The sequence below is a fragment of the Notothenia rossii genome (assembly GCF_949606895.1).
Source record: "Notothenia rossii genome assembly, chromosome: 9".
Lineage (NCBI taxonomy): Eukaryota > Metazoa > Chordata > Actinopteri > Perciformes > Nototheniidae > Notothenia > Notothenia rossii.
In genome coordinates this window covers 72,339,275-72,365,257 of record NC_136907.1, presented here as the reverse complement: position 1 = coordinate 72,365,257, position 25,983 = coordinate 72,339,275, and the positions used below count along the sequence as shown (strand labels likewise).

General features: G+C 41.9%; 2 protein-coding genes across 2 annotated transcripts; one reads left to right on the top strand and one right to left on the bottom strand.

The window, feature by feature from the left end:
* Positions 1-2,972: 2,972 nt before the first annotated feature.
* LOC307019377 (tripartite motif-containing protein 16-like) lies at positions 2,973-6,136 on the bottom strand. The gene has a single exon (XM_079650222.1). The coding sequence runs from the start codon at positions 5,250-5,252 to the stop codon at positions 3,582-3,584; it is 1,671 nt and encodes a 556-aa protein (XP_079506348.1). The 5' UTR covers positions 5,253-6,136; the 3' UTR covers positions 2,973-3,581.
* A 1,280-nt stretch (positions 6,137-7,416) lies between these two features.
* On the top strand, positions 7,417-17,463 carry rabggtb (Rab geranylgeranyltransferase subunit beta). The gene is made up of 9 exons (XM_079648356.1): positions 7,417-7,476; positions 7,995-8,102; positions 8,800-8,997; positions 9,425-9,530; positions 10,740-10,792; positions 10,883-10,993; positions 14,211-14,336; positions 15,154-15,303; positions 15,982-17,463. The coding sequence occupies exons 1-9, from the start codon at positions 7,474-7,476 to the stop codon at positions 16,120-16,122; spliced, it is 996 nt and encodes a 331-aa protein (XP_079504482.1). The 5' UTR covers positions 7,417-7,473; the 3' UTR covers positions 16,123-17,463.
* Positions 17,464-25,983: the final 8,520 nt, after the last annotated feature.

The window sequence follows — 25,983 nt, the reverse complement described above, 5'->3', positions numbered from 1 at the left end:
AGATTTCACAATCTCAATGTCTGCTCCCTGGATGTTCACTGGTGTCTGGGGGGGGGGGGGTTGGGGGGGGGGGAGTGTTGGCGCCGTCTGAAATCCACCACCAGTTCCATGATCTTCGCTGCGTTGAGCTGGAGGCGGTTCCTCTGGCACCAGAGGGTGAAGTCCTGCGTCAGCTCCCTGTACTCCCTGTACTCCCTGTCGTCCTCGTTGGAGATGAGGCCAACGATGGCGGAGTCGTCAGAGAACTTCTGCAGGTGACAGGTTGCAGTGTTGTGGGTGAAGTCTGCAGTGTGAAGAGAAACGGTGGCAGCACCGTCCCCTGGGGGGCGCCCGCACTGCTGATGATGGTGTCTGATTGACACTCCCTGGTCCTCACGTACTGTGGGCGGTTGGTGAGGTGGTCCAGGATCCAGGAGGTGAGGTGGGGATCCACCCCCGAGAGCTGCCGCTTGTCCCCCAGGAGCGGGGGCTGGATGGTGTTGAAGGCACTGGAAAAATCAAAGAACATGATCCTCACAGTTCCCCCAGGCTTCTCCAGGTGGGAGAGGGACCTCTGCAGCAGGTAGATGACGGCGTCATCCACCCCGATGGCAGGCTGGTAGGCGAACTGCAACGGGTCCATTGATGGTCCCACAAGGGGCCGGAGGTGTCCAAGGACCAGCCTCTCCAGGGTCTTCTTCAGCTGTGATGTCAGCGCCACCGGCCGGTAGCTGTTGAATTCCTTAGGGTGAGGGGTCTTTGGCACAGGTACCACACAGGACGTCTTCCACAGTTGTGGTACCCTCCCTTGCTTCAGGCTCAGGTTGAATAGAAGCTCCACAATCCCACAAAGCTGATCCGCACAGGATTTGAGGAGCCTCGAGGTGATGCCATCTGGACCCGCCGCTTTCCTTGCCGTACCCTTCTGCAGCTCCCTCCTCACCTGGTTGGTTGTGAAGGACAAGGTGTCGTCAGTGGGTGGAGAAGAACCAGGGGCTGATGTGAGAGGTGTCTGTTAGCTGATGACCGGGGGCTGAGTAGAGGTGGGAGAGGTGACAGGGCCATTTCCAGGCAGTGGAGACAATGGGTCACAAAAAGAGGTTGCACATTTAAATGCAGGTGTTGTTATGGCAACGTCAATGGCCAAACAGCCACATTTAGTACAGCAAATACGTTCAAACATGCTGTTGGCACGTAAAGCAGTGGCAACTATGCCACCATTTCAGCTGACTTTTTCTCAGAAATACTGTAACATAACATCCATATATGTCAGTGCTAGGTTGATGCTTAGCTAAGCTAACTATGAAACACTTTAACTTGACAGGACACCGGATCAACTGTGTACTGTAAGGTAGCTTCTAGCTTCATGTCCAACAATAAGTCAAGCTAGGGGGCCCTAAGCGGCCGCTTATGTCGCTTAATGGGTCGGGCCGGCTCTGCAAACAACATTGAATCTGGACGGATACTTTTTAAAATCGTTTTTATTTGTTATTATAATTACTGTGAAATGTATTATGTTTTCGTCATTATTACAACAAATACACACTTGCAATTGATAACACTGGCAGTGATTTTATATTTATTAGACTATTCAAAAAAAATCATGCTTCAAAGAAAGTGGGGGAACGGCGATCCCCCGCGTCCAACGACCACTGCTGCCATCCAAAAAGGAGAAAGTGATTTTGAGATGGAATCAGAGGACAGTGACACTGCTATGAGTGAAGAAGAGGCAGAAGAAGATGCCTGTGGACAAGTGGACAAAGAAAGCCAACAACAATCCATCCCTCATATACTTATGTTTATATAATAACTTGCTTTATATTTTGTTTTTGTCATTGTTAATGTGTAAAGTCAACATCTATATTTTCTACTTTCTTGTTTATTTCTAGTCTTTTTTAATCGTTATTGGACAATGCCATGTCTTTTATGCTGCTGCAACACAACAATGTCCCAAATCGAGATCAATAAAGTACCATCTTATCTTATCTCTTATCTGAACCCAATGGCCGCCCAGTCAGTGATTATGTGGACATCGAGCCCCAACCAAATAAACACACCAAGCCCCGTGACAGGTATCGCTGGCTGAAAAAAGATTTGATCAGTCCCAATACTGATTTCTCTGCTCCAGATATCACAGAGGATGTCATTTCTGCAAAGCTCTAAAGATGCCAAAGCAGGAGATGCTGAACAGGAGACAGTTTCAGGCAGATCTAGCATCCTCTCTCATCCTGGTAACAATGCTTTTCTGCTTTTCTGAAATACAGAAGAGGATTAGGACCACATGTGGATGTATCTTTTGGACCTGACCAAAACTGATTTTTTCTTTTGAGCAATAAATCAAAAATTTTTGCTTAAATCTCAGATCTATGAAAACTAATTCTGAAGGTTTTCATGAAAATAATTAAAATATATTTTAAGAAAAAGTCAGATTTCTGAGATTTTCTTTAAAAAATCTGAATTTCTTTTAATCAGAATTCTGACTTTCACTAGTAAAGAACATGTTGAGGTTTGACCAAAGCGATTTATTTCTGACTTTAATCTCAGATTTCTGTAATTTCATTAAAAACAAGGAATAAAATATATTTATTCTGAATTCTGAGATTTTCAGAAAATAAATGTTCTTAAGAAAAAGATGTATTAAAAATATTCTGAATTCTGGCTTGTTTTTCAATATTCTGACTAAAATCTTGAAACATAAAAAAAAAATCACTTTTGTTCAGATCTCACATTTCTCCACATGTTCCTAATCCTCTTCCATAGACGGTTCTTCCTCTCCATTCTTTGGTGTAAATAAATGCGCTTGTGTTCACTTTCCCCCCGACTCTCTCAATGTTATTTGTTGCAGTGTCTCCATTTTTGTCCTAGAGCTTATTGGGGACGTAGCAGCAAAAAAAGAACTACATGTATTACAAATTCAACTCAACTTAGTGCAGCTTCACTGGAGAGGAGAGATCATTCATTTTAAGATTACAAACAAAGCCTGAGATGTTCACTTGTGTCCTCTTAGCTCTTTTATTAACAAGAAAAAACCCAACATTTTATTTTTTACAGACATGTAAATGTGACACTAATCTCACATCTTGAAAATAGAAACACAATTTATTACAAACTCAACCTGTTAGCTTTTCTTTTAATCTGTTTTATTTCCTTCTTCAAACTTTCATTTATGCATTCAACACATTGAGACTTAGTCAAAAATAAAAGACATTTAGAATAAAAATATCTACAATGAAAGAAGCTCTGGTGCTTTCTCTCTCTCATGCTTTACAAGAGAAACACCAACATACAAATACATCAATATCGATGTTCAACAAATATTTAGAGCAAAGTTTACATTTCCATGCAGAGAAATCTGAGTTGAGGTTAACAGAAATCCTCCTGAGCAGTGACAGCCTCCATGACTAAACAGACACAGGAAGGAGCGCCGCCTAAAGAAACTCCAACATCTACAGAACAACTCTTGAGAAGATGTTAAAGCATATCCCATAATGTTTGATTGACAGCTGATCTCTGTGCAGTGAAGACATGAACACTCAGCTCTCAGCAACAATGATGGACACAATGAGTTTAAGAAGTAGAAGAGTTCCTCAAATGACTTCAGGCTATTTCAGTTTACAAAACTCAGCTGTGGCTCCAACATTATAAACCCAAACTCCAGCATGTAGCGGCTGAGTGAATGTGGTCTGGACTCTGTGGAGGAGAGTCATGGTTTCAGAGACGCTGTAGAAGGACAGAATACCTGCTCTGTGATCCAGGTACACTCCTACTCTGGAGGACCGAGGACCTGAGACGGGAGTTTTGATTCTGTTGTAACGAAATGTATAACTGTTTTGGTCACAAATTAACGCCCAGGATTTGTCATTGTTTCCAAATAAACTTTCATACCCCCACCCTGCTCTGCTGATATTCTTGTATGTCACTGCTACATAAACTCCTCCCCCTCTCCACTCCACCTCCCAGTAACAACGTCCAGTCAGACTCTCTCTACTCAGGACCTGAGGATAATTAGTGAATCTGTCTGGGTGACGAGAATAAGACTGATGTTGTTCCATGTATGTTGCTTTTCTTCTCCCCTCAGATAATACCAGCCGTGTGTGTGCTGTGTTTGGATCCAGAGTGATTTCCTGTGAATATTTTAAGAACCCAGCTCTGGTGGTGGGCTCTGCTGCTGAGAGTAAAACATCCACTTCAGTCGGTGAGACGTTTGTCCATTCCTCTCTCAGGACGTCCTGTAGTTTGTCTCTGACTGCTGACAGGGCCGCCGTCACGTCCTCAAAGTAGCTCAGAGGACGGATGTTGGTGCTGGAGGAGTGTGTAGCTTCACTGAGGGCTGGCAGTGAGGAGGGGTAGCTGAGCAGAAACTGGTTGTGATCCTCTGTGAGAGACAGCAGCTTCAGCTCAGCGTCTCTCCTCTTCAGCTCAGAGATCTCCTGCTCCAGCTTCTCCTGGAGCTCTCTGACTCCACTCACTTCTCTCTTCTGCTGGGATCTGAGCTGCTGCTTCACATCAGAGCTTCTTTTCTCCATGAGACGGATCAGCTCAGTGAACATCTTCTCACTGTCCTCCACTGCTTTCTCAGCAGAGCCATTGACGGCCTCCACCTCCTGCTGAAGCAGCTTCACCTCCTTCTCTCCATCCTGGATTCTCTGCTGGATGTTTAGTCGACTCCCCTCCAGCTCTCTCTGCCTCTCAGTCCTCTCTGCTGCAGCTGACACCGTGTCGTGGCCTTTGTGTTCGTCCACAGAGCAGAGATAACAGATACACTGCTGATCAGTGCGGCAGAACATCTTCATCACCTCGTCGTGACGAGAGCAGATGTTCTCCTGGAGCTTCTTGGAGGGCTCCACCAGCTTGTGTTTTTTAAAGGCATGCAATTCATAATGAGGCTGGAGGTGTTTCTCGCAGTAAGATATAAGACAAACGAGGCAGGACTTACAGGCTCTCAGTTTTCTCCCAGTACAGACATCACAGGCCACATCTTCAGCTCCAGCATAGCAGAGATCAGCAGGAGCAGCTTGGAGTCCAGTCTTCTTCAGCTCCTCCACTAAAGCTGCTAACATGGTGTTTTTCAGCAGGACAGGCCTCGGTGTGAAGCTCTGCCTGCACTGAGGGCAGCTGTGGATCTCCTTCTCATCCTCTCCATCCCAGTGGGCTTTAATACACTTCATGCAGTAGCTGTGTCCACAGGAAGTGGTCACCGGATCCTTCAGTAGATCCAGACAGATCGAACAAGAGAAGGTTTCCCGGTCCAGCTGAACTCCTTTCTGCGCCATTTCTCCTCTCAGTGGCAGCGAGTGTCTGAGTTTCACTTCCTGAGAGCTGAAACTAGTCTGACAGGTTATCTGAACAGCATGTGTGTGTGCAGTGAATGTGGCCTATCAGCTCTTGTACTTTACCCACATGTTGGTTACACCCATCCTCCTCAGTGTGGATCTAAAGGGGAGGAACCAGGGAATACAGAGTGTAGCTGGCTGCGTCTGAGAGCAGGAAGAAGAGGGAGGGCTCATCAAACTCTGAGCGCTGACTCTCTGAACTGTTTCCTCATTTACAAACGGAGCCTCGCTTACAACCTGCTCTACATTTGAAAACATTCTTCAGCTGTAAACTATTTCTTGTAAATTCAGGCTTTCGTAGCACACAGCTCCACACTCATGGTAGCAGTGGTGTAAGAAGTACTCAGATATTCTACTAAAGCAAAAGTAGAAATACTACAAGGTAAAAATTCTCTGTTCCAAGTAAAAGTACAAAAGCATTGGTATCAAAATATACTTAAAGTACCAAAAGTAAAAGTACTCCTTATGCATAATGGCCCTTTTCAGAATCGCATTGTGTTACTATAATGATTATTGATGTGTTTTATCACAGTTAGTAAATGTGGAGCTAATTTGATTAACTTGGTGTCCTGCTGCTGGATATCATAAACTATAAATATCTGTCAAAGTGTATTTAATAATTGATTTATGTTTTGAATCATCTCATAATCTATATCTAACTAGTAACAAAAATTGCAGTAGAAGTATAAAGCAGCATAAACTGAGACGTATTGGAATCAAAAAATAGTCAAAGTACCAAAAGTAAAAGTACTTACTGCGCCCAATGTCCCATTTTAGAATCTTATATTGAATTACTGGATTCTTTCATTTTGTTTACGTTAATGTGTTCATCACAGCTGTTAAAAGTGGAGCAACGTTTACTTTATATACTGCTGCTGGATATCTTAACCTTTAATTATATATCACTGTTTATTCATATTTTGTTTAATCTAATCATTTGTATTTGTAAAGTAACTAGTAACTTATTTTGTCAAATAAATGCAATGCTTTCTGCGGTCATGACTACTTCACTTTGACTGTGGTCTTTTTTCAGCTCTTTAATGAATAAGAAAACCCCCTGCATTCGTATATTTTCCAGACCTGAGGTGGTAAATAAATATCTCCTGAAAATGAATTCACAAGGCAGTAAAAACTGAAAATCCATGCTTTTTCCTCATGACTTCTTTCAGGCAGGTAACACAGTATCTGGGATGCATTTTCTTCAAACAGTTAACTCTGTATGTAAGGACTCCACGGTGCAGACACATGGAGAGAAATCAAGTGTAGTGATTGTCTCTGGTGCTCCAATGTATAGTAAATGCTCTTCAGCCCCACCCTTGGAACAAACTCCCAGCAGCTTCACATCTGATAAGCACCACCGGACAGGTCAGGAATTCTATTCTATTCTATTCTATTTGTATTGTATGAGTTTGAGGTTGTGCACTATATACTCAACATGTTAGGTACAAACCATTTACGGTTAAACAGAAAAGGTTCAAATCCCCTGTTACCTGTAAGAAAACTAAAGCACAGAATTGTTAAACAGAGGATTGGCATTCATATCATCTGACACCATATCGGTCTGCATGCCATATCCCGCATCAACCACAGAGTAGCAGCATTGCCTCTTAACCCATTCATATACCACCCTTTATGTATACGGATGATTCCAGCTAATTAAACTAAAAGCATTAGATTCCTCACTAAACTGTGTTCCTCAGATCAGGGGAATGTTTTATGAGTGGCATTAAACTGCAGTCTGACCTCATGTGAACTTCAGGCATGTGGTTTGGGTTGAGGTGAGGTTAAGTGTAAAGTAGCATAAAATGAAAGCACTGAAGTAAAGTACACACGTAAAAAAAAATACTCAAGTAAAATACTTGATTAAATATACTTAGTTACTTTCCACCACTGACCACCACACAATACAGACTAAGTTAACAAAGTAAGTTAACACCACCATGTGCAATGTATAATATCCACTCATGTAACACCATTGTACATGTGTGAAACGAAAAGGGATTTTGTATTGTTATATCTGATTCTAAAAGCATCAGTGATTTTCTCCTGCATTATCCCATGTCCCCACTAGGTGGCGGAAGTGCGCATCTTAAGCAGTTTGACAGCAACCCAAAAAAAACAGAAGAAGAAGAAGTAGCCTGATCATGCGAACATCTCCAGAATGGTAACCGGTTATCATGTTGTAAATGTCATCGTTACTCAGCTTATTTTTATATAACAATACAGCCGAAATGCATTAACATGTCCACTTATCTCCATTATGTTCAGCTTTAGCGTTACATTGACCGCTAACCTGTGAAAACAGCTAACTTAAGTAAAGTGGTTAGCATCAGAGTTAGCATGTAGCTAAATGATACCAAAACAACTGCTTTACTATCTTAATTTTCACAATTGTTGCTACATAATATTAGTCATTTTCAGGCTTGACACGCGGGTTGTGGTTGTATATCATTGAAACAAGTTCATTTAACAAATGTCCCATATTTAAAATATATAATACACTGTAGTATGTCATATATTCATTGAGCTATTATTATTATTATTATTATTATTATTATTATTATTTGTATATTTTCTTTGTTTATGTTTGCACCACCATACACAAAAGCTAATTCCTTGTTTTATGTAAACGTGTAAAACACTTGATTCTGATAAGTATTGTGGTGGTGTGTTCAATGTCAGGGTACCCAAGTGAAAGATGTCATCATTAAGCCTGACGCCCCCAGCTCTCTGCTGCTGGACAAACATGCAGACTACATCGCTGCCTACGGCTCCAAAAAGGATGACTATGTGAGTAAAATGCACTTTTGTAGGATTAATTGATGTTTTTTCAGTGTGTATCTTTTAGTTCCCAGAGTGTATTTTATCTTTATATGACACATGAAGGACACTTTTTAAAGGAATTCATGTTTAAAGCAAGGCTTTTTTGGCCATTTTTATATGTTCAAGGTATGTTTTTCATGGTCAATAAGTTGAAATCACCCATCTTCAGCTAAAACCGATCTACTCTTTGAAACATACACCGTGAAATGAGCAGATATACCACAGCATGTCAACAGTTCTTCTTGTCATATTCACCAATTTGTCTACATAATATTACTTGACTCTGCATCGGTTTCGACCCACCATTTTTTTCCCTTTTGTGTGTTTATATTTCCAAAGTGGCTGAACATATTTTGACTGTAATAACTGCATTCGAAACTCTCACTTCAACTTCCTTGCTTGATCTGTGAATGGCCTTACCAACCTCTTCCAATATTGTTAAGTAAAGAGAATAATGCTAAGGCTAGTCTTGGAACCAAGGGACATTAATTCTGGAAAAAAAACATTTAAAATCTCCTAAGATTGTCTTTACCACAGACCAGGGATTTAACCAAAAACCCATAAAAAATCCCATAGATTTTGAGATGAGGGACCCATAAGTGCAATAAAGCTCACTCATTCCTGCTGCACTGTTTATCTTTCCTGTTTGTTTGTGTTTGTCCAGGAGTACACACTGTCAGAGTACCTGCGGATGAGCGGCATCTACTGGGGGCTGACTGTGATGGACCTGATGGCGCAGCTGCCCCGGATGAACCGGCCGGAGATCGTAGACTTCATCAAATCCTGTCAGCACGAGTGTGGGGGCCTCAGCGCCAGCATCGGACACGACCCCCACCTGCTCTACACCCTCAGCGCCGTGCAGGTGACTCCTCAGACAGCCAACAGGAAATGTGACAGATTGCTAGCTTGTTTTTCTCATCAACTTCTGTGGAGGAGAGAAGTTGGAAATGTCGCCAACAAACGAAAAAAATAGTATACTTTGCTTTGATTCAAAGTTGATGCAAGCAGACATTTTAAGTATGTTTTAATGGATTTTGATCCTGGAGGACACACAGAACTATACAATAATTTAGTTTCTTATAGATTTTATTTATCTTACTCTTTCTCTAGCAGCCTCAGTATCTGTGTGTTTAAAGCATTTTTCCTTCTGAAGGATCCTTTTGATTCAAATGTTATGAGTATTTACCTCCCAGCAAAACGGTTCAAAGTGTGTGTGGGCTACAGGTACAAGAGCCCTGCCTGCAGCCCACATCCTTTCAGTCTATTTACTGTTCTACTCCTTTCTTCAGATCCTGTGCTTGTACGACAGTGTGGATGCTCTCGATGTGGACAAAGTGGTGGAGTACATCAAAGGGCTGCAGCAGGAAGACGGATCATTTGCAGGAGACAAATGGGGTGAGCCAGACTTACTCTGATTAACTTCTCAAGAAACATTTGCTCCTCCAATGAAAAATAAGAAATAAAAGCAGACAATCATTTGAGTAAAGGGGATCAAATAATAGGCATTTCATCAAATAACTTGTATAACAACAAAAATGTACAAATTAGAGCTTTAACAATTAGTCTAACAACAGATTAATGAACAAACTATTTAAAAATAATAATACAATGTTTAAGTCGTTTCTTCATGCAGGAATTCCAGAAAATGCAGTTTTTAGCTGCTTTATTATGATATTTCCTGTTTTATACAGTGGCGAACCGTCAGGGCCTTCAAGGTATTCAGAGAATACCCTGGAACACTCAGATTAAACAAACAAAACATGGATTTATATTTTCGTATCTGTCGTTAATCTGAAATATTAAAGCGTTACGTTGATTTGTTTGTCCTTCTCGGACGATGCACTACGCATTTCAGTGGTTTTGTGTTAGAAAAGAAAGCAACCAATCAGATCTTGTTCTGGGTCTCTGAATATCCTTCAACAAGGTATTCTACATCCTTGATAGAATGCCCTGGCCGTTGCACTGAATGAGAGCGTACGTTTGGACTGACAGTTTGATCAACCAATCAGATATTGATTTGTAGCCAATGGGCGTGTTCTTTCAGAGTTTCCCTCGGTTCCAGGGTACTCTAGAAGGCCCGCTAGTTAACAGGCTGGAGACAGAGGATCAGATGAATGCGACGAAGCAATTCATGCCATTTTATTGTTTTTAACGTTGAAATGACAAGTGCAACAGGTGAAGATGAAGTTGTTGCAGAATTGTTGTTAGTACCCTTTTCAGTGAAAATTCGGACATTATAATAGCAGGGGGGGGGGGGGGGGGGGGGCACGACGGCGGCGGCGGGGGGTGTGTGTGTCTACAGAAGGTCCAGTTGTGATAGACACGGTTCGCCACTGGTTTTATATAATATTGAACTGAATATAATTTGGACTTGGTCTGACAAGAAAGACATTTACAATCGTCCCCTTGAACAAACTGGGATGCATTTCTTTTTGTATTTTCTGACATTTCTTAGACCAATTGATCATTGATAATAAAAATAATGGTTAGTTTCAGCCCCGGTATAATTCAAACGCGTGTTGTCATGTTGTGCTTGCAGCGTAAATTCCACTTAAACACATAATAATAATAAATATAATATGAAATACCATGTTTGCGTTACAGGAGAAATAGACACCAGATTTTCCTTCTGTGCTGTTGCGACACTTGCTTTACTGGTACGTATATCATGTACAGTTTCTGTCTTGTCTCAACAGTGTAACTCTTTCTAATCTGAAGATGACTCTCTGTCCTCTCTTCCTTCTAAGGGCAAGATGGACAAAATAAATGTTGACAAAGCTGTGGAGTTCATCCTGTCCTGTATGAACTTTGACGGGGGTTTTGGCTGCAGACCAGGTTCAGAGTCTCACGCTGGTCAGGTGAGTCCACTCACGTTCACCTTTTAATGCAAGACAATCGCTATTTGAGTTTCACTTTCATCTCTTTTAGAACAAAAGCAGCACATCCAGGGTTTAAACCTGAAGAAGGTTCTAACTGCAGAAATGTGTTCAACATTTGATGTGTTTATCTGATGTCGTTTTATAATTATCTTTGACATCTGTTGTAGGGTTAGGAAAACAGTCACAGGTCAAATCAACAGATTTGCTGGATCATGTAAAAACTAACCATTAGAAGTAGGGATGTCCCGATCACCTTTTTTTGCTCCCGATCCGATTCCGATCATTTGATTTTGACAATTTGCCGATACAGATTTTTCCCGATCCGATCTTTATGCAATGCATTAAGAGAAAAAAAAGCATTCAGGTTGTCCCTTAAGGTTATTTTTTTATTTAAATTTGATATTCTATCCAACATGGATATAGCTTCTTTCTTTCACAGCAGCATTGGATCAGTTCAGTTGTGCAGCATTGGATCAAAACAAAATAAAGCTTATCAGTACTCGTTAGCTTACTGCTACAATTAGACACTGCGCCCACTCTGTTGCCAGATGTGAGAGAAATAAGCAACCAGGTCTATGAAAACAAGCCCCAAAGAAGCAACACATACATGATGTTCTGTCATTTCAAACCAAAACTAAGGCCTCAGGATGACTTTAAGACTTGAACATGGTCATTTTTGTTTTGTAACATTGAATACAACATTTAAAAAAAAAAAAAAAAATCCCGATCCCCGATTTTTTTCCTCCCGATTCCAATCTTTTGAAAATCACGTGATCGGCTCCGATCCCCGATCACCTGATCGGATCGGGACATCTCTAATTAGAAGACACTATGAGAGACTAGCTTCCACTTTATTAAACAGTTCAACAGCTGAACTGAAGATGATGCTCCAGGGGGCTTTTTCTTTTCAAGACAAATCATATCTAAAAATTCCAATCTCAATAAAAACCTACTTCATAATCCATAATGACTACCGTACCTCTAATATACTTAAATTCAAAAGATATAACTTCAAATGCAGGGACGTGGGAAGTCAGTCAGAGTTGGGGGTGCGGCAGGGGGGGGTTGTTAGTGGCGCGCTACACTAGGTGCGCCACGTTTGCGCTTCAGAGGAGGCTCCCTCCGCAAAATGAGGCCCCATCCGCGAGGGCTCTGCGTGATCTGCGTGTCGGGAGGGGCGGCCTTGTATAATAACGTCATATTAAATGCAGTCATTTGTGAGAGCAGTGCATTCATCGGTGTTCGTTTTAATGCTGCTAGTTTGTTGACGGCATTTGTGTTGATGGGACTTCTCATGCTCCCTAAATGTTTCCCCTGCCTTTCGCCAGTTGTTAAAGAGCAACTTCCAGGTTAAAGACACCTGTGAATAAATGTGTAGGAAAATGATGAATACACTAGATTTTCAAAAAAATATCCAGAAATATACACTACAGTGACATCTGGCGTCGTTTTTGTAAGAAATGTTCACTTCCGCATAAAAAAGCCTCGGCACGTGACCTCCCGCGTGTGACGTAACACGGGGGACACAAGGGGGAAAGCGGCCGGTGTAACGTATTAATAAACATGGATCCCAATGCTAGTTTCGACACAGAAGACACAGAAGAAGTCGAACATGAATATTCGAATGCATATGACGGACCACAACCTTATAATTATGAGCCTGCTAGGCGTCCAAGAGACCAGGAGCAGCCAAGGATTAGAAGAAATAACGGCCATCGGAGAGAAATTGAGCTGTGGTGTGAGGAGAACCAGTGGAGAACAGGGCAGCTATCTTGGTGAGTGACCGCCGTCACAAGCAAGTGGGTTTAACAAGCTAGCAACATTAACTTACAACAATAAATACTAAACACACGTTGCTTGTCATTATTGAAATCATTTTACTGACTCATTTGGAATTTAGCAAACGTTAGAAAAACAATACTTACGGTGCACAGTTCACGTTTTCGTTTTGCTGAATCTGACCGACGCTCCCGCACTCTCACTCCAGCCTGCTGCTGCTGCTGCCGGAGCTGTGTGTATTGACGGAACCGCACTAGCTATCAGCCTCACACGGTCCTGGCTTCGATATCCCATACTGCACTCCATCACATCACTTGACTCATAATCCTCCGGTCGAAAATGAGCACCACAAACGACCGCGTTTTTCGTCACAGACGCAGCATTGAAGTCCCGTCTCTTTGTCTGCACAAAACGAACCCAGGACCGAAAGCTAGCACCGGTACGAACGCTAGCTCCGGTCCTTTTTACTGTGGACTCGATGTCCTGACAGGCTGGTATTTGTGCAACCTGCACAAACACAATACTGCACCATAATTACAAATGGTGAAATACAATGTAAAACTACCGAAAAATACCAGCTCCTTAAAACACAACCGCTCTACTCAACGCAACTCTACTATACCCGCGGTCAGAGAGCGGAGATGTGTCCCCTGTGTGATGTAATATGACGCGTTTGACGTATGACCTTAAAAAAAAAAAATTTTTTAAGAGCAGAGCTCAAAATTGCTCCTTTCCCTCTGAATTCCTGCCCTTGTCTCGTAAAACATATCAAATCCTGCATTAACTTTTTTAATTGTAATTTTCAAGCAAGTTTAAGCATAAATGTAGAAAAAAAAAAAACCTGCAAGATGCTCTTTAAACCCTGCTTTCACAAAACTCCCATCCCTGATCGTGTCTGCACTGACGAGCTTCTTTTCTATAGCAGAGCTACAAAAGAAGCATTATCACTTTCTCTTATATAGTGAAGCTTTTTATAGACTGCTTACACTAAAATGCCAACTCAAAAAGAGTAACTCAAAATAAAACTTTTGTATTGATTTGTTTAGTGAACTTTTTGGCGTTGCAGTTACAACTCTCCGCCAACAGATGGCACCCCCCCTTCCCGCGTCCCTGTTCAAATGTACATCTTTTATGAATAGAATAGGAAAACTATGGGGAAATGTACAAGCAAATCCTTGCCTCATACAGGTGTTGAGCTGCCAGTTTCTAAATAAATGTTATTTATTTGTGAGGCTGTGGGCTGGTCTTGTGGGAAGAGGAAATCCCAACGGAGAGACTGTCAATCCCTCACACTGAGAGGGTGAAATGTCCTCTCTGGAGTCGGATGCCGTGACATTCACACCCCTCTTCAGCGGTGACATGTGTTAAACTTCTTCTCACCTGTACTCCCTGTGGTCTCTTCCCTGCTGTCCGTCAGATCTACTGCTGCGCCGGCTTCCTGTCGCTCACCGGCCAGCTGCACCAGGTGAACGCTGACCTGCTGGGCTGGTGGCTCTGCGAGAGGCAGCTGCCGTCCGGAGGCCTGAACGGACGCCCGGAGAAGGTCTGTGCTCTCCAGAGGATGTGCGGGGAAATCAAGGGGCTTCTTGTCATTGTTTAACCTTAACTTAAATCAGGACAGAATGATTACTGAAGCAGTTCTGCTGCTCCTATTCTTATTTCTTCTCTATCTGGAAATGATTTTGATTAGTTGTGAGTTCCACTGGACAAAGGTTTATTCACACTGGAAGAGTTTAACAGAGATTTCCTGGCTGCCATTACGATATACTTATATGGCTGAGTCTAACAAAACTATTTAGCTCCACAGCTTTAAATGTGCTATATGTGTTCGTTGTATGATTACACGCCTTAACTTTGAAACAATGCTAGCATGAGGGGGGAAAAAATGACTGTCTCCCCCACTCCGCCCCCACTTGCTCTGTGAATGTGTGTGTATGTGCTCAGATGAGTGTGTGGACTGCTGAGTAGAGAGCGGAGAGTGGCCTTCACTGTTTGCCAAATATTAGCAAAACATTTGATGATGAATCACATGAAGTATTGAATTGATCTCACAGACAAGGCATCTCCTCATTAGATGGGGATACTTTGAAAAGCTCAGACGGCAGCATATTGACCACCAGGTTTGGGCTTTCTCAGCCAAAGTCTCTGTTCGGTGTTGCGTGCCCCTGCAATCCCATATATCTCTCCTTGTTCCTACTGACTGCTCCAAGTGCAACATATCTACTCATTTAAATTAGCAAAAGTAATTCCGTTAACTTGTCAAATAAAATAATATATGTACATTTGTATATCCAAATCATAAGGAAGCTGGGATCTAGCTTGCTCGCACAGTACTGACACAGCTCTGGTTTTCTTTCTAGCTTCCGGATGTGTGCTACTCGTGGTGGGTTTTAGCATCTCTGAAAATCATTGGTAGGATCCACTGGATCGACAAGGCCAAGCTGCGCTCGTTTATTCTGGCCTGTCAGGACGAGGAGACCGGAGGCTTTGCCGACAGACCGGGAGACATGGTGAGCCGTCACACATGAGTAACTCCTGCATGCTGTGATGGAAAGAGGAAGACCTGTGTTTTCCCCAAATCCTGTCTGCTGTTTCATTTCATTTCATTTCAAACCTTTATTTATGCAGGTGAATCCCATTGAGATCATTAATCTCTTTTTCAAGGGTGACCTGCTGCAAGTAGGTTCCACATGAATACTTATAAACATAACAGAAAAACAAAAAGGATATCATACAGCATTAAAAAAAAAAAATACAGTTTCAACTCGTCTAACCCCGTCTGCACTTCCATGATCCCTTCCTTTATCCCTCTACCTTATATATCTTTTGAACCGGTTAAAAGGTATGAGATAAAGAGATCTTAGGGTAGATGGCAATGGACTTAAGTACTGGAGGGTTTTAGATAAGATCAGACTCTACTTTTTGCACAGTTCAGGCACAGAGACAACCTACGTAATCCTGTTAAGCATTTACCCAGAGGTGCATTTGAGCATATTGGAACTGGAAAACAATGATACTAAAATATAATAGAAACATTGTTACGATTATTATTATGTAAATAAAATGATGTAGATAATGTCCATAAACCATTCTTAATACATAGCCTAGCTAAATAAGTAAGTTTGCAGCTCCTTTTTGCTTATTATATATTCCTCTGAAATGTGAAGTGTCATGCCTCTTCCCTGCAGGTGGATCCTTTCCACACTCTGTTTGGAATCGCAGGTCTCTCTCTTCTCGGGGACGAGCAGATAAAGCCGGTGAATCCGGTTCTGTGCATGCCGGAGGACGTCCTGCAGAGGGTCCGCCTGCAGCCCGACATCCTCAGCTAGCCCACGACACACACACACACACACACACACACACACACACACACACACACACACACACACACACACACACACACACACACACACACACACACACACACACCCCCAGAGAGAGAGAGAGGACCGCTACACATCTTAGTGTTAACTGAAGTTCACAGACGCATTCAGATGTTTCACCAAGGACAAAGAGAGTCTGTCTTCACACCCTCACAACTTATGTTATCATGTCACTTTTGTCGGTTTTACTGCAAGAGAACAGTTTGGAAAAGACCATCAGTGCTAAACTCCAGAAACCATTAGAAAACATTCCTTAGATTTCCGACTTGCTCTGTCTGAGGGGAAACATGTGACCGTTAGCTAACTGGAATATTCTCATACCTCTCATTGGCCAGAGACAGAGGCACTGATTATGTGCATTAACCAAATGATAAGGGTAGATTATTTTTGACAGATTAAGACACTTGACTGGTTCTGCCTTTCTTATGCATCGACTGTGTCAAATAAATTGTAATTGAAAAGTAAAAGTATGTGAAGGTAAAACTATCCTTGTCCTGTTTAAACTAGAGCAAATGTACCACCCCTTTGCTTACATCTATTACAATTGGAGAAGCAACATATTACTTGTTGTGAACAAGTTAGTTAACTTCAGTTTACAGTACTAACAGGAATAGTTTTTTGCATAGATTTGAAGAAGATGTAATCTTTTGTCCCTAGAGGTATACAACATGGCCACCTCTTTGTCTCTTGCCAAGCACAATTAACGTCTTATCCACAATCTTAGCTACACTATTTATTTAAACCTGTGTTACTCAACCCAGATGTGTGATGCAGCTGTGGGCAGAGAGTTAAGCCCCCAAACTGTTAAAACATGAAATAAATGTTCGTCTCAAATGTTGATGATGTTTAAGCTTCTTCTTAAGTCCCCCCCCTTTTCAGTAATAACCGATTGTCATATTGCTGCACTCTTGTTGTCTTTCTCTTATCTGTTGTAAGCTAACTGTTCAGTGTTGACATTGTTACAGAGAGTCACTAAATCACTCATTGAACTCATTAGTGTGACCCCAATTGAAATGACAAACTGATAAATGTTCATATTGACATTGTTATGCCAAGTTAATGCTGTGTCATTACTCAAACAAATCCCTTTATTATTATCATCTGGTTTATATCACAATTATAAAGAAATTGTTTGATTCAAAAAGTCAAAATGTTAGGGTAAGCTTCTATTTCTCATCTGTGTTGTGGGGGCAGCTCTAATCCAAAAAGCTGCTTACTGTCTGTGTGTATATTCATGTAACTTATTTGTTATTTTGGTTGGCAATAAATGTAGGATAACTCCATCAACTCTGATTCAGTATGTTTGTGCACTAAATGGGAATAGGGATATTTTTAATATTCATCTCTCAGTATATTGGACAAATTGGGTAATTATCTAACCCAGTTTATTTTAGTCACTGGATACCACTCACTGTGATAAAGGACAAATTGGATACACATTTAAAAATTCACTTCACATATTCGACAAAGAAATAAAACTACATTTTTTAAATAAAAACATGACGAAGTAAAGAAAACTAAAACAAAGAAACACTCATTTTAAAATGACTCATCACCTTGACTTCCAAAAATTCGGAAAATAAATCACTTTTTTTTTGCAAATAATCCAGCCCTTCCTTTGTAAATCAGTCTATCCGATACATACAATACATCTCCTTCAACAATACATGTATAGTAGGTATATCCATGTTTTTTCTCAAATCAAGCTAATATCCTATTGGCTTGCAGGAATCCAAAGTCGTTTTATTTTGTAACAACTAGCTATAAAGTTATGTGAAAAGTACCTAATAGTACACACATTTCTACTCTATTCGGTACCTTCCAGCCAACACATCTTTGTCTAAATTGTTTAATAGTATTTGTTTTTGATATTTCAGTTTTATTGCATAATATCAAATAAATCATTATAATAAAATGTGAGGTAAGTGGCTGATAATAGTTTTAAAATGTAGTTTTAATCGGTTTACACGCTGTCAGTGTCAAGTGCTTCCAGAGTGTGGGAAAAACAACAGTAACCATGCTCAAAGCTGATTGGCTGTTGGTAACGGCTGGCCCCACCATGACCGATATGGATTATCTTCTACAGCTGACATCGAAATTTAGATCAAATGTAAGTCAAATATCTAAGGAATGTTGTTTTAACCAAACTTCAATGAGATTTTAGCGGTTTGCCATGAAAAGTGGCTAACGTTAACGGCGGCTAGCTTGTCAGAGAGACCTCCGTTAGCTTCGTGTTTTATGGTTAGTGGTCAAAAACAAGCTTTTAGGATATCAGGCATTATTCTGAGAGGATAAACAAACATGGAACAAGTCTCACAAGAGGACATCAAGATAACATTTGGACGAACATGACGTTAACAAAACTGACACCGCTCCGAAGCAATTTAACAAGTTGAGTTAAGTGCTCAGTCTGGATATCCCTTTTGTTAAACTTTGATGTTTTTCAACCAACATTTTTGTTTTGTTGGTGTTGCATCTGTCCAAAGTTGCCCCATCTTTTCCCACATTAAATACCACTCTGTTTCTATTATGGGCACGTTTGCGTTTCAGTATTTGTGGCTTGTTTGAGTAAAGCCACTAGATGGCGGTCTTACCATTCAACATCTTTACTGAATGTTCAAAATGCATTTATGTTGATGCGACTAATGTACAATTGAGAAGACTCCTGGTGAGTAATTTGCTAGATGATGGGTTGTTTGTGATTTGATTGCAAGCAAATATATAATAATCACAGGTTACATTATCTGACTTTGTACCAATACATTGAGATGTGGATCAGTAAAGCTCTATGGAAACTGGGAGAGTTATCTGTAACCATACTTTGGTCACTTGAAGCACTTTCTCATGCATTTTACATCCTACTTCACAGCCATATTGAGGCTTTAGTAACAATGCTGGCAGCCCAGACTGTTGGAAAAATGATGTCTCATAGCAGTGGCAGATTGTAATAATAGAGTGTAAAGATTGATGCTCTCAATTAGAGGAAGGTAATTGTTCCCTCCTACATGTTTTCTTCCTTGTATAAAAGATCACCACTTCCCCTGCAATGGACCGACTGATAAGAAAGATGACGCTTTACCTGATGCAACCATTACTAACAATGGCTTTTGTTTAAAAAATAATGGCTAAAAAGTCTGACTAATGATCAAGTGATAACAGAAACTATGAGGAACATTTTTATCTCAATGCACTAATTACTCTACATGACTGTGAAAGGCACAGTTTTAATATTCTGATGCGCCTCTGGATTCCTGCTCAGGGGTGGTTTTGCAACTTTAATTATGGGTGGGGATGTGGTTGTAAGGGGTATTTTTGTAGTTTATGTGCCTTCAGTTGATTGACTTTCAAACAAGAAAAGTTTAAACAGTCATTTCATAGACTCAAATCCCATGGGTCTGTTTCTTCTGTCTTGTTTCAATTTACTTCACATTCATGGTTTTACATAGCACCAGTATGTACGACAGGTAATTCATTTAGCATTGTGCACACCCAGGGCCGTCCCTGGCCAACTTGAGGCCCCATACAAAGTTAGATGATGAGGCCCTCTGTTTCGCGAGCGTCGTCGTCGTTGACGGGTGCTAGTGGAGCCTCGCAGCGGTGAAACCGTGACGCGCCACACACTAATTGTGCCGCATAAACATAGGTGCGCCGCATTTGCGGTTCAGTTGAGGCTCACTCCGCAAGATGAGGCCCCCTCCGCGAGGTAAGGCCCCACGCAGTCTGCGTGATCTTCCTAGGGAGGGACGGCCCTGTGCACACCGCAAAACAAAACGATAACCATTTTACAGCTTGGCTCTTTCAAAGGTTTCTTTCATGACATAATCTTTAATTATTTACAATTGAACATGGGAGGTTTTACCCTATTATTAAAAAACATTTACGGCCCGTCCACACGGCAGCGTGCGTTGAGGCTTCAACGCAGCTTCCCATTCATTTTGAATGGGGTGACGTCAGGCTTTGCCGAACTGCATTGTGGTTCCGTCGCTTTGCATTGCCGTTGTTCGCTTCGAAAGTTGAGAAAAGTTCAACTTTTCAAGCATCGACGGAAGCGCCAGCCAATCAAATCATATGCTAGTACAAGCTCTAGCCAATCAAACCGCGTGCTTGTGTGTCCGGGGTGGGAGATTCCTGTGATTGGTTGTTGGTCGCGCTCCAGACACGCCCACCGGCAAACTTCAGCGCAGGCTGCCGTATGGACGACGTACTTTCAACTTTTTAACGTCTCCTTCGAGTGAATTGCATTGTTTTGCATCTCTGTGATCAAACTGAATCTCTTTGTGGTTGTTTTACATCTCATGAAAAATATTGTGACTCTTAAATGTCTTAAATGATCATCTCAGTTATGTTGCCTTAATTTGTGGTTGTTTTGTGTCTTTTTGGCTTGTTTTGCACCAACCTCCTTATCATCATCGTATTTCTGTTGGTGGTTGATTTATTGTATTTGTTTGGATTGATATTCTAACAAGAAATATCAACTCTCATTTCACACGGAGTCCCGGGGTCTTTATCCTTGTGGTTTGTTTTGTGTCTCTTTATAGTTTATTTGCAATGTTCTGTACTCATTGTGTATGTCCTTTTGTTCTGCCTGTCTGTTTGTAGTTTATTTACCAACTAAATGAACGCATACGAGGCCCTGCACCCAGTAGGCCCTGCACCCAGTAGGCCCCGCACTCAGCAGGCCCTGCACCCAGTAGGCCCTGCACTCAGTAGGCCCTGCACCCAGTAGGCCCCGCACCCAGTAGGCCCCGCACTCAGCAGGCCCTGCACCCAGTAGGCCCTGCACTCAGTAGGCCCTGCACCCAGTAGGCCCTGCACCTAGTAGGCCCTGCACTCAGCAGGCCCTGCACCCAGTAGGCCCCGCACCTAGTAGGCCCTGCACTCAGTAGGCCCTGCACCCAGTAGGCCCTGCACCCAGTAGGCCCTGCACTCAGTACGCCCTGCACCCAGTAGGCCTGTTCAGTTATCCATCCCTGTTATTAACAAACCAACCATCTTCTGCCTCTGGAACAAGAAGGCATTATTTAGGGTCTGGATCTGACTCCAGGGAGGGGTCCATGCCCTGCTTCGGTTCCAGCTGAATGCACATTTCATCATGTGATATTCTCAGTGCATTGCAAACTGCAAACACTATAAAGAATATGCTGGCAGCCCCGTGAGTTTTAGATTCTCTCTGTTTAGGCGACGGGGGAGCAGTAATCTGTGGCCCCCTGGTGTCTGGGCAGAGACAAACAGGCTGGTTGCTAAGACCAGGAAACCCCACCTACTCTCATTAGTGAGGAAGAGAGACATGAAGAGGAGACAGAAGGTGGGAGAGATGGGTAAAGAAAGGTGTGAATGGGAGATAGAGGCAGAGATTTAGGAATATATGGACGGATCACAGCTTTTCACTCTCAGTCTTGTTTTGTTTGCGAGGAAAATCCGCAACCCATTTTCCTCCTTCTCTTCTTCTCAGTCTCCCTCTTGTTATCTCTCCGCACAAAATACTGAGGATTAGTCCAGGCCACGGGGGCTGCAGCCAAATGCTGCTGAACCACAGGCACAGCAGATAATCACTTCATAAATGTTTAATTAAACCGCTGCAGTTTTATTTGAATGTGTACGTGGATGACTCACAAGTTTGGTAGGAAATGAAATGGTTTTTAAAACGGCTCCGAAAGAGATTTGTGTTGCATTGTTCACCCAGTCTGGGGTTATTATTACTGAACTAGACTGACATATTACACTTATTTGCCCAGCTCTGGGGAAGTCTGATTTAAAACTAAATATAACTAAACTCGACTAAACTCGACCAAACTGGACTAAACTGGTCTTTTGTTTGCAAACATTTTGTTTCAAGTGAATTTATAATTGACTTTTTGGCACTCTGGAGTTTTTCACATAGATAAACAAAAACAATTAATGATATCTGATGATTTGAGGCTCCTTTTTCGGCATTAAAGCATTGTTATAATCACTAGGAGGCAGTAAAGCACAGTGCATAGTCATGGTTACATTGATCAGTTGTGTTGTAGTAGATTCTGTCAAAAGACATACAGTAATAAAATGACCTTTAAGCCTCAAATGGCGAAATTAACGAACAATATGAACATGAATGAAGCTTGTGTTTTACAAATGTACAAAGTATACTGTACAAGTATATAGTATTTCAGTGTATGGTTCTTTTCAGTGGCAGTAGAGACACATCTGTGACATTGAATGGAGATGATTCATGGTGGTGAGCCTTCTTGGAAGCAGAGGGGGAACACGGGACAGCAGCTTATCTTGTGGCTGCAGGCGATCGGATGCTAGCGTACATCCTCTGTACAGTGAGGCTGAAGTGCTCCAGTAGTGTGAGAGTGAGGCATTAGTTACTCTTTATTCAAGTCACAGCAAACTTATACCTGTTATAGGAAGCAACTATAGATTACCACTTAATGTTGAATAGTTTGTGAACAGCGTATCAAAAAGTTAGTGACACAGGAGTCAACATGTATAAATGCATTTTTGTCAAAACCTTACTATTTTAAAGCACAACAGACAAAGTCCTCATTCAGACACGAAGCTGGCCTGCACAAGAGTCAGCCTGTTTTCGCGAGAGGGCTTAAAATAGTGAGGTTTTAGCGAAAAGCACGTTTGCGAAGTAGTTAGCATACAAAAAGATAAATAAGAGTTGGGTTATCCCGCTCCAGTTGCGTGACAGCTTATTGTTTTTATATAGTTTGCTGTTGTTAAAGCCGGCCTCCTTTTACATTATTTTATTCATCAATCATTTCCTGTTTTTAGACTCTTCCTTGATGATAGAGGCATGCGAGAAAAGCCACGTTTTCTTCAAAAGTTTTCATTTTCTTGTTTTGGACTGCAGACGGGTCTCCTGCAGACTGACAGACTGTGAAGAGCGGCTTGTCTCCATCAGCTGGGAACCTCCGCCGTGTCTTTGTGTGCGTCTGTCAGCACAGGAGGAGGGTTTCAGGCCTCATCCTCTCTGAGGCATCCTCTTACTGAGCTCACTGGACTGACGCCTGGGAACCAGACCAACGATGACCGTTCTCATCAGGCAAATGGACCCAGGTGCTCTGAAACTGAAATCAGAGCCCCGCTGCACAGCAGGGTGTCAAGTATTTTTAGACAAAAGCTCAGAGACAGAAGGTACAGACCTGCACTGACACATCTCCAGTCCAAACTTTTTTTCAATGGATTCTTCACTGCTGAGAGAAATAATCCCTAAATGAGGTGAATCTCTAATTAAAGTTATGAACAATACCTGGCTCTGGTTCCCAGCTTTTTCACTTTAAAAAAAAGAAGTAAATCTTCAATATACTTAAAACACATTGAAATTACCATTCCCTTTTTTCAGTGGGGTAAGGGCGGGGCATTAGGGGATGTTTAGGGGTGGATAAACACAAAAAGTAAGTATTTAAGATCTCGCTTTAAAACATTTTTCTTCAACAATCTTTGAGGTTCCATTGTTAGTGACACTCACATAGATTAACACATGTTATTTCATCATTTCGTCTTAGTATGATAATTAGTATCTCATATGAAATGGGGACACATCCTTCTTGAGAGCTGGGAGTTGGAGCACTTCACGATTTGCACTTGTGATCCTAGAAGGAGGTTCAAAAATAAAACTTTAATCTTGAAAGCGTTGTGTTACATCCTCATCTTCCTGAGCCTTATAGCTCCTTATCACACCCTCAAAGGTGACGGGTTATCATCCGCAGTGTCTTACTCATCCTGAGGTAATTTCAGATGCAGATGACCTTGACTCTCTCTTTCTGAGCAGGGTGCGCACTCCTGGTAATTTAATCCTTGATGTGGCGCTCTCCGAGTTTGAGGATTACTCTTTTCATGCTCTGTTTGAAAGGCTTTAAGAGAGGAGAGGCCGGGAGGGAGATTTGGCGATAACCCAGATAGAGATATTGATTTAGTTAGAGGACCTGCTTCACACCTGGCGAGATTCAGAAAAAAGAACTGAGAGTTTTAATCGATGTGCCGACAGCGAATCAGAAATAGTGATGAGTTCCAGCAGCATGTTGTGACCTGCAGAGCTCACAGGGTTTGAGGGAATGTTCCTCTTCCCACTCGAATGTTTGTACATCTGCAGATTCAGGCTTGTTTGTGTTCCGGTAATTACAGAGGGTGTACATCAAATATATTCGGTGTTAGAAATTTTCTAAAATGTCAGCATTGTTTGCAAATCAAAGAAACCAATCTAGGTTTTCCTTTTTTTCTTTCTGTTTACTCGAGGTGTCATGTCATCTTGCAGGAAGGCAGACTGCAGCTGAACTCAATTACTGCCTCCGTACAGGCGGGCAAACACAGAGGCAGCCTCTGAATGACAGGATGCTTGCATCACGCTTTCTGATCATTTCAACAGTAGCTGTAAAACATAAAGCGAAAATCAGTGTGATAAACCAAAAGCAGCTCTCAAGTACAGCCTATCAGAGCAGATTACATGGAGATATATGGGGAAGGAGCTTGTGTGGCTTCCTTTTATGTTATTGGTTTATTTATTCAGAATCAACTGAAACATCTGTGCACATACCTCCTCTCTGCATTCATCCTATTTGAATAGTTGCACCACAGACTTCGTACACACTGTCTTCCGGTCTAATCATCTTCCTAAACAAACAACAACAGGCAACGAGACAAAAGGTCAAAAGGTCAACAAGCAAAGGTTCTCAACTTCACAAGAGAGGTTAGTTAATAAGTACACCCTGTAGCGAGTACAACTCTAACACAGAAAAGACCTGTCTATGCTGCCCCAGAACGCCTCGTTGGACATTTGTCTTTTTCCATTTTTTTCTTCTGGGAACTAAGTGACGTAACGACGACCCAAATGGACCAATCCGTGGAGCTCCTCACACACACACAATCTCTCAGCGGCGATACTGTGACGTGCTGGGGGGGGGAAGGGGGGGTGCTAGTGGAGCCTCGCAGCGGCGAAACTGTGGCACGCTTACACTGTAGGTGCAGCACCCCCCCTTCCCGCGTCCATGGTGCTCAGGCTGAGTTCAGTTTCTCGCTGTCTCGCAGACCCCTCGCAGCAACCAGGAAACGACACCAGTAATCCAGCTCACACTGTCCGCTCCTAGAGCCTCAAAGGGCGGAGCAGCGAGCCCCGCCAACACGGCACCCAGACCCCACGCAGCGTTCTCATCTGTTTGTCATTACTGGTGTCATGTTCTGGTTGCTAACAAACGCCATTGTCACACATCAACACTGATGTTCTGCTGTAACGGTGGTTGACTCATCAGAACAGAGTGGGCGAGCTGACCAATCAGAAAACAGTGGGCTCACAGGGAGGGGGGGGGGGGGGGGGAGTACTTTTCCCACAATAGTTCATCAGAACTCAGCAAAACAATGTAAATCTATTCTAGTAGACCTCAACAATGGAATTATGATCAGTAGAAATGGCAATGACATGGGACCTTTAAGTAAATGTTAAGTTATTTAAGCATAATAAGCTCCTTTAGACGCTTTACATGTCATAATGTCAAAGCTGGTCACACAGGTTTATAAAGAATGGCCATGCTAATACTTATGTAGCATATACATGAGCTTAAAGCATCAAAAGTAAGAGTAATCTACTCATACAAATATGAATAATGTATATTAAATAGTTTAAATATAATCATTAATGTTCAAGCATCACTAATGTTGTAGTTTGAAAATGTAGGGCTAATCCCTACTACGTTAAGTACTTCTGGTTGGCTTAATAAATTATAAAAGATTATTAATAATGTATTATTTTATGTTTATTTTGTTTAATAATCTGAATCTGCAAAGCAACTAGTGATCAAAGCTATCAGATAAATTCAGTGACGT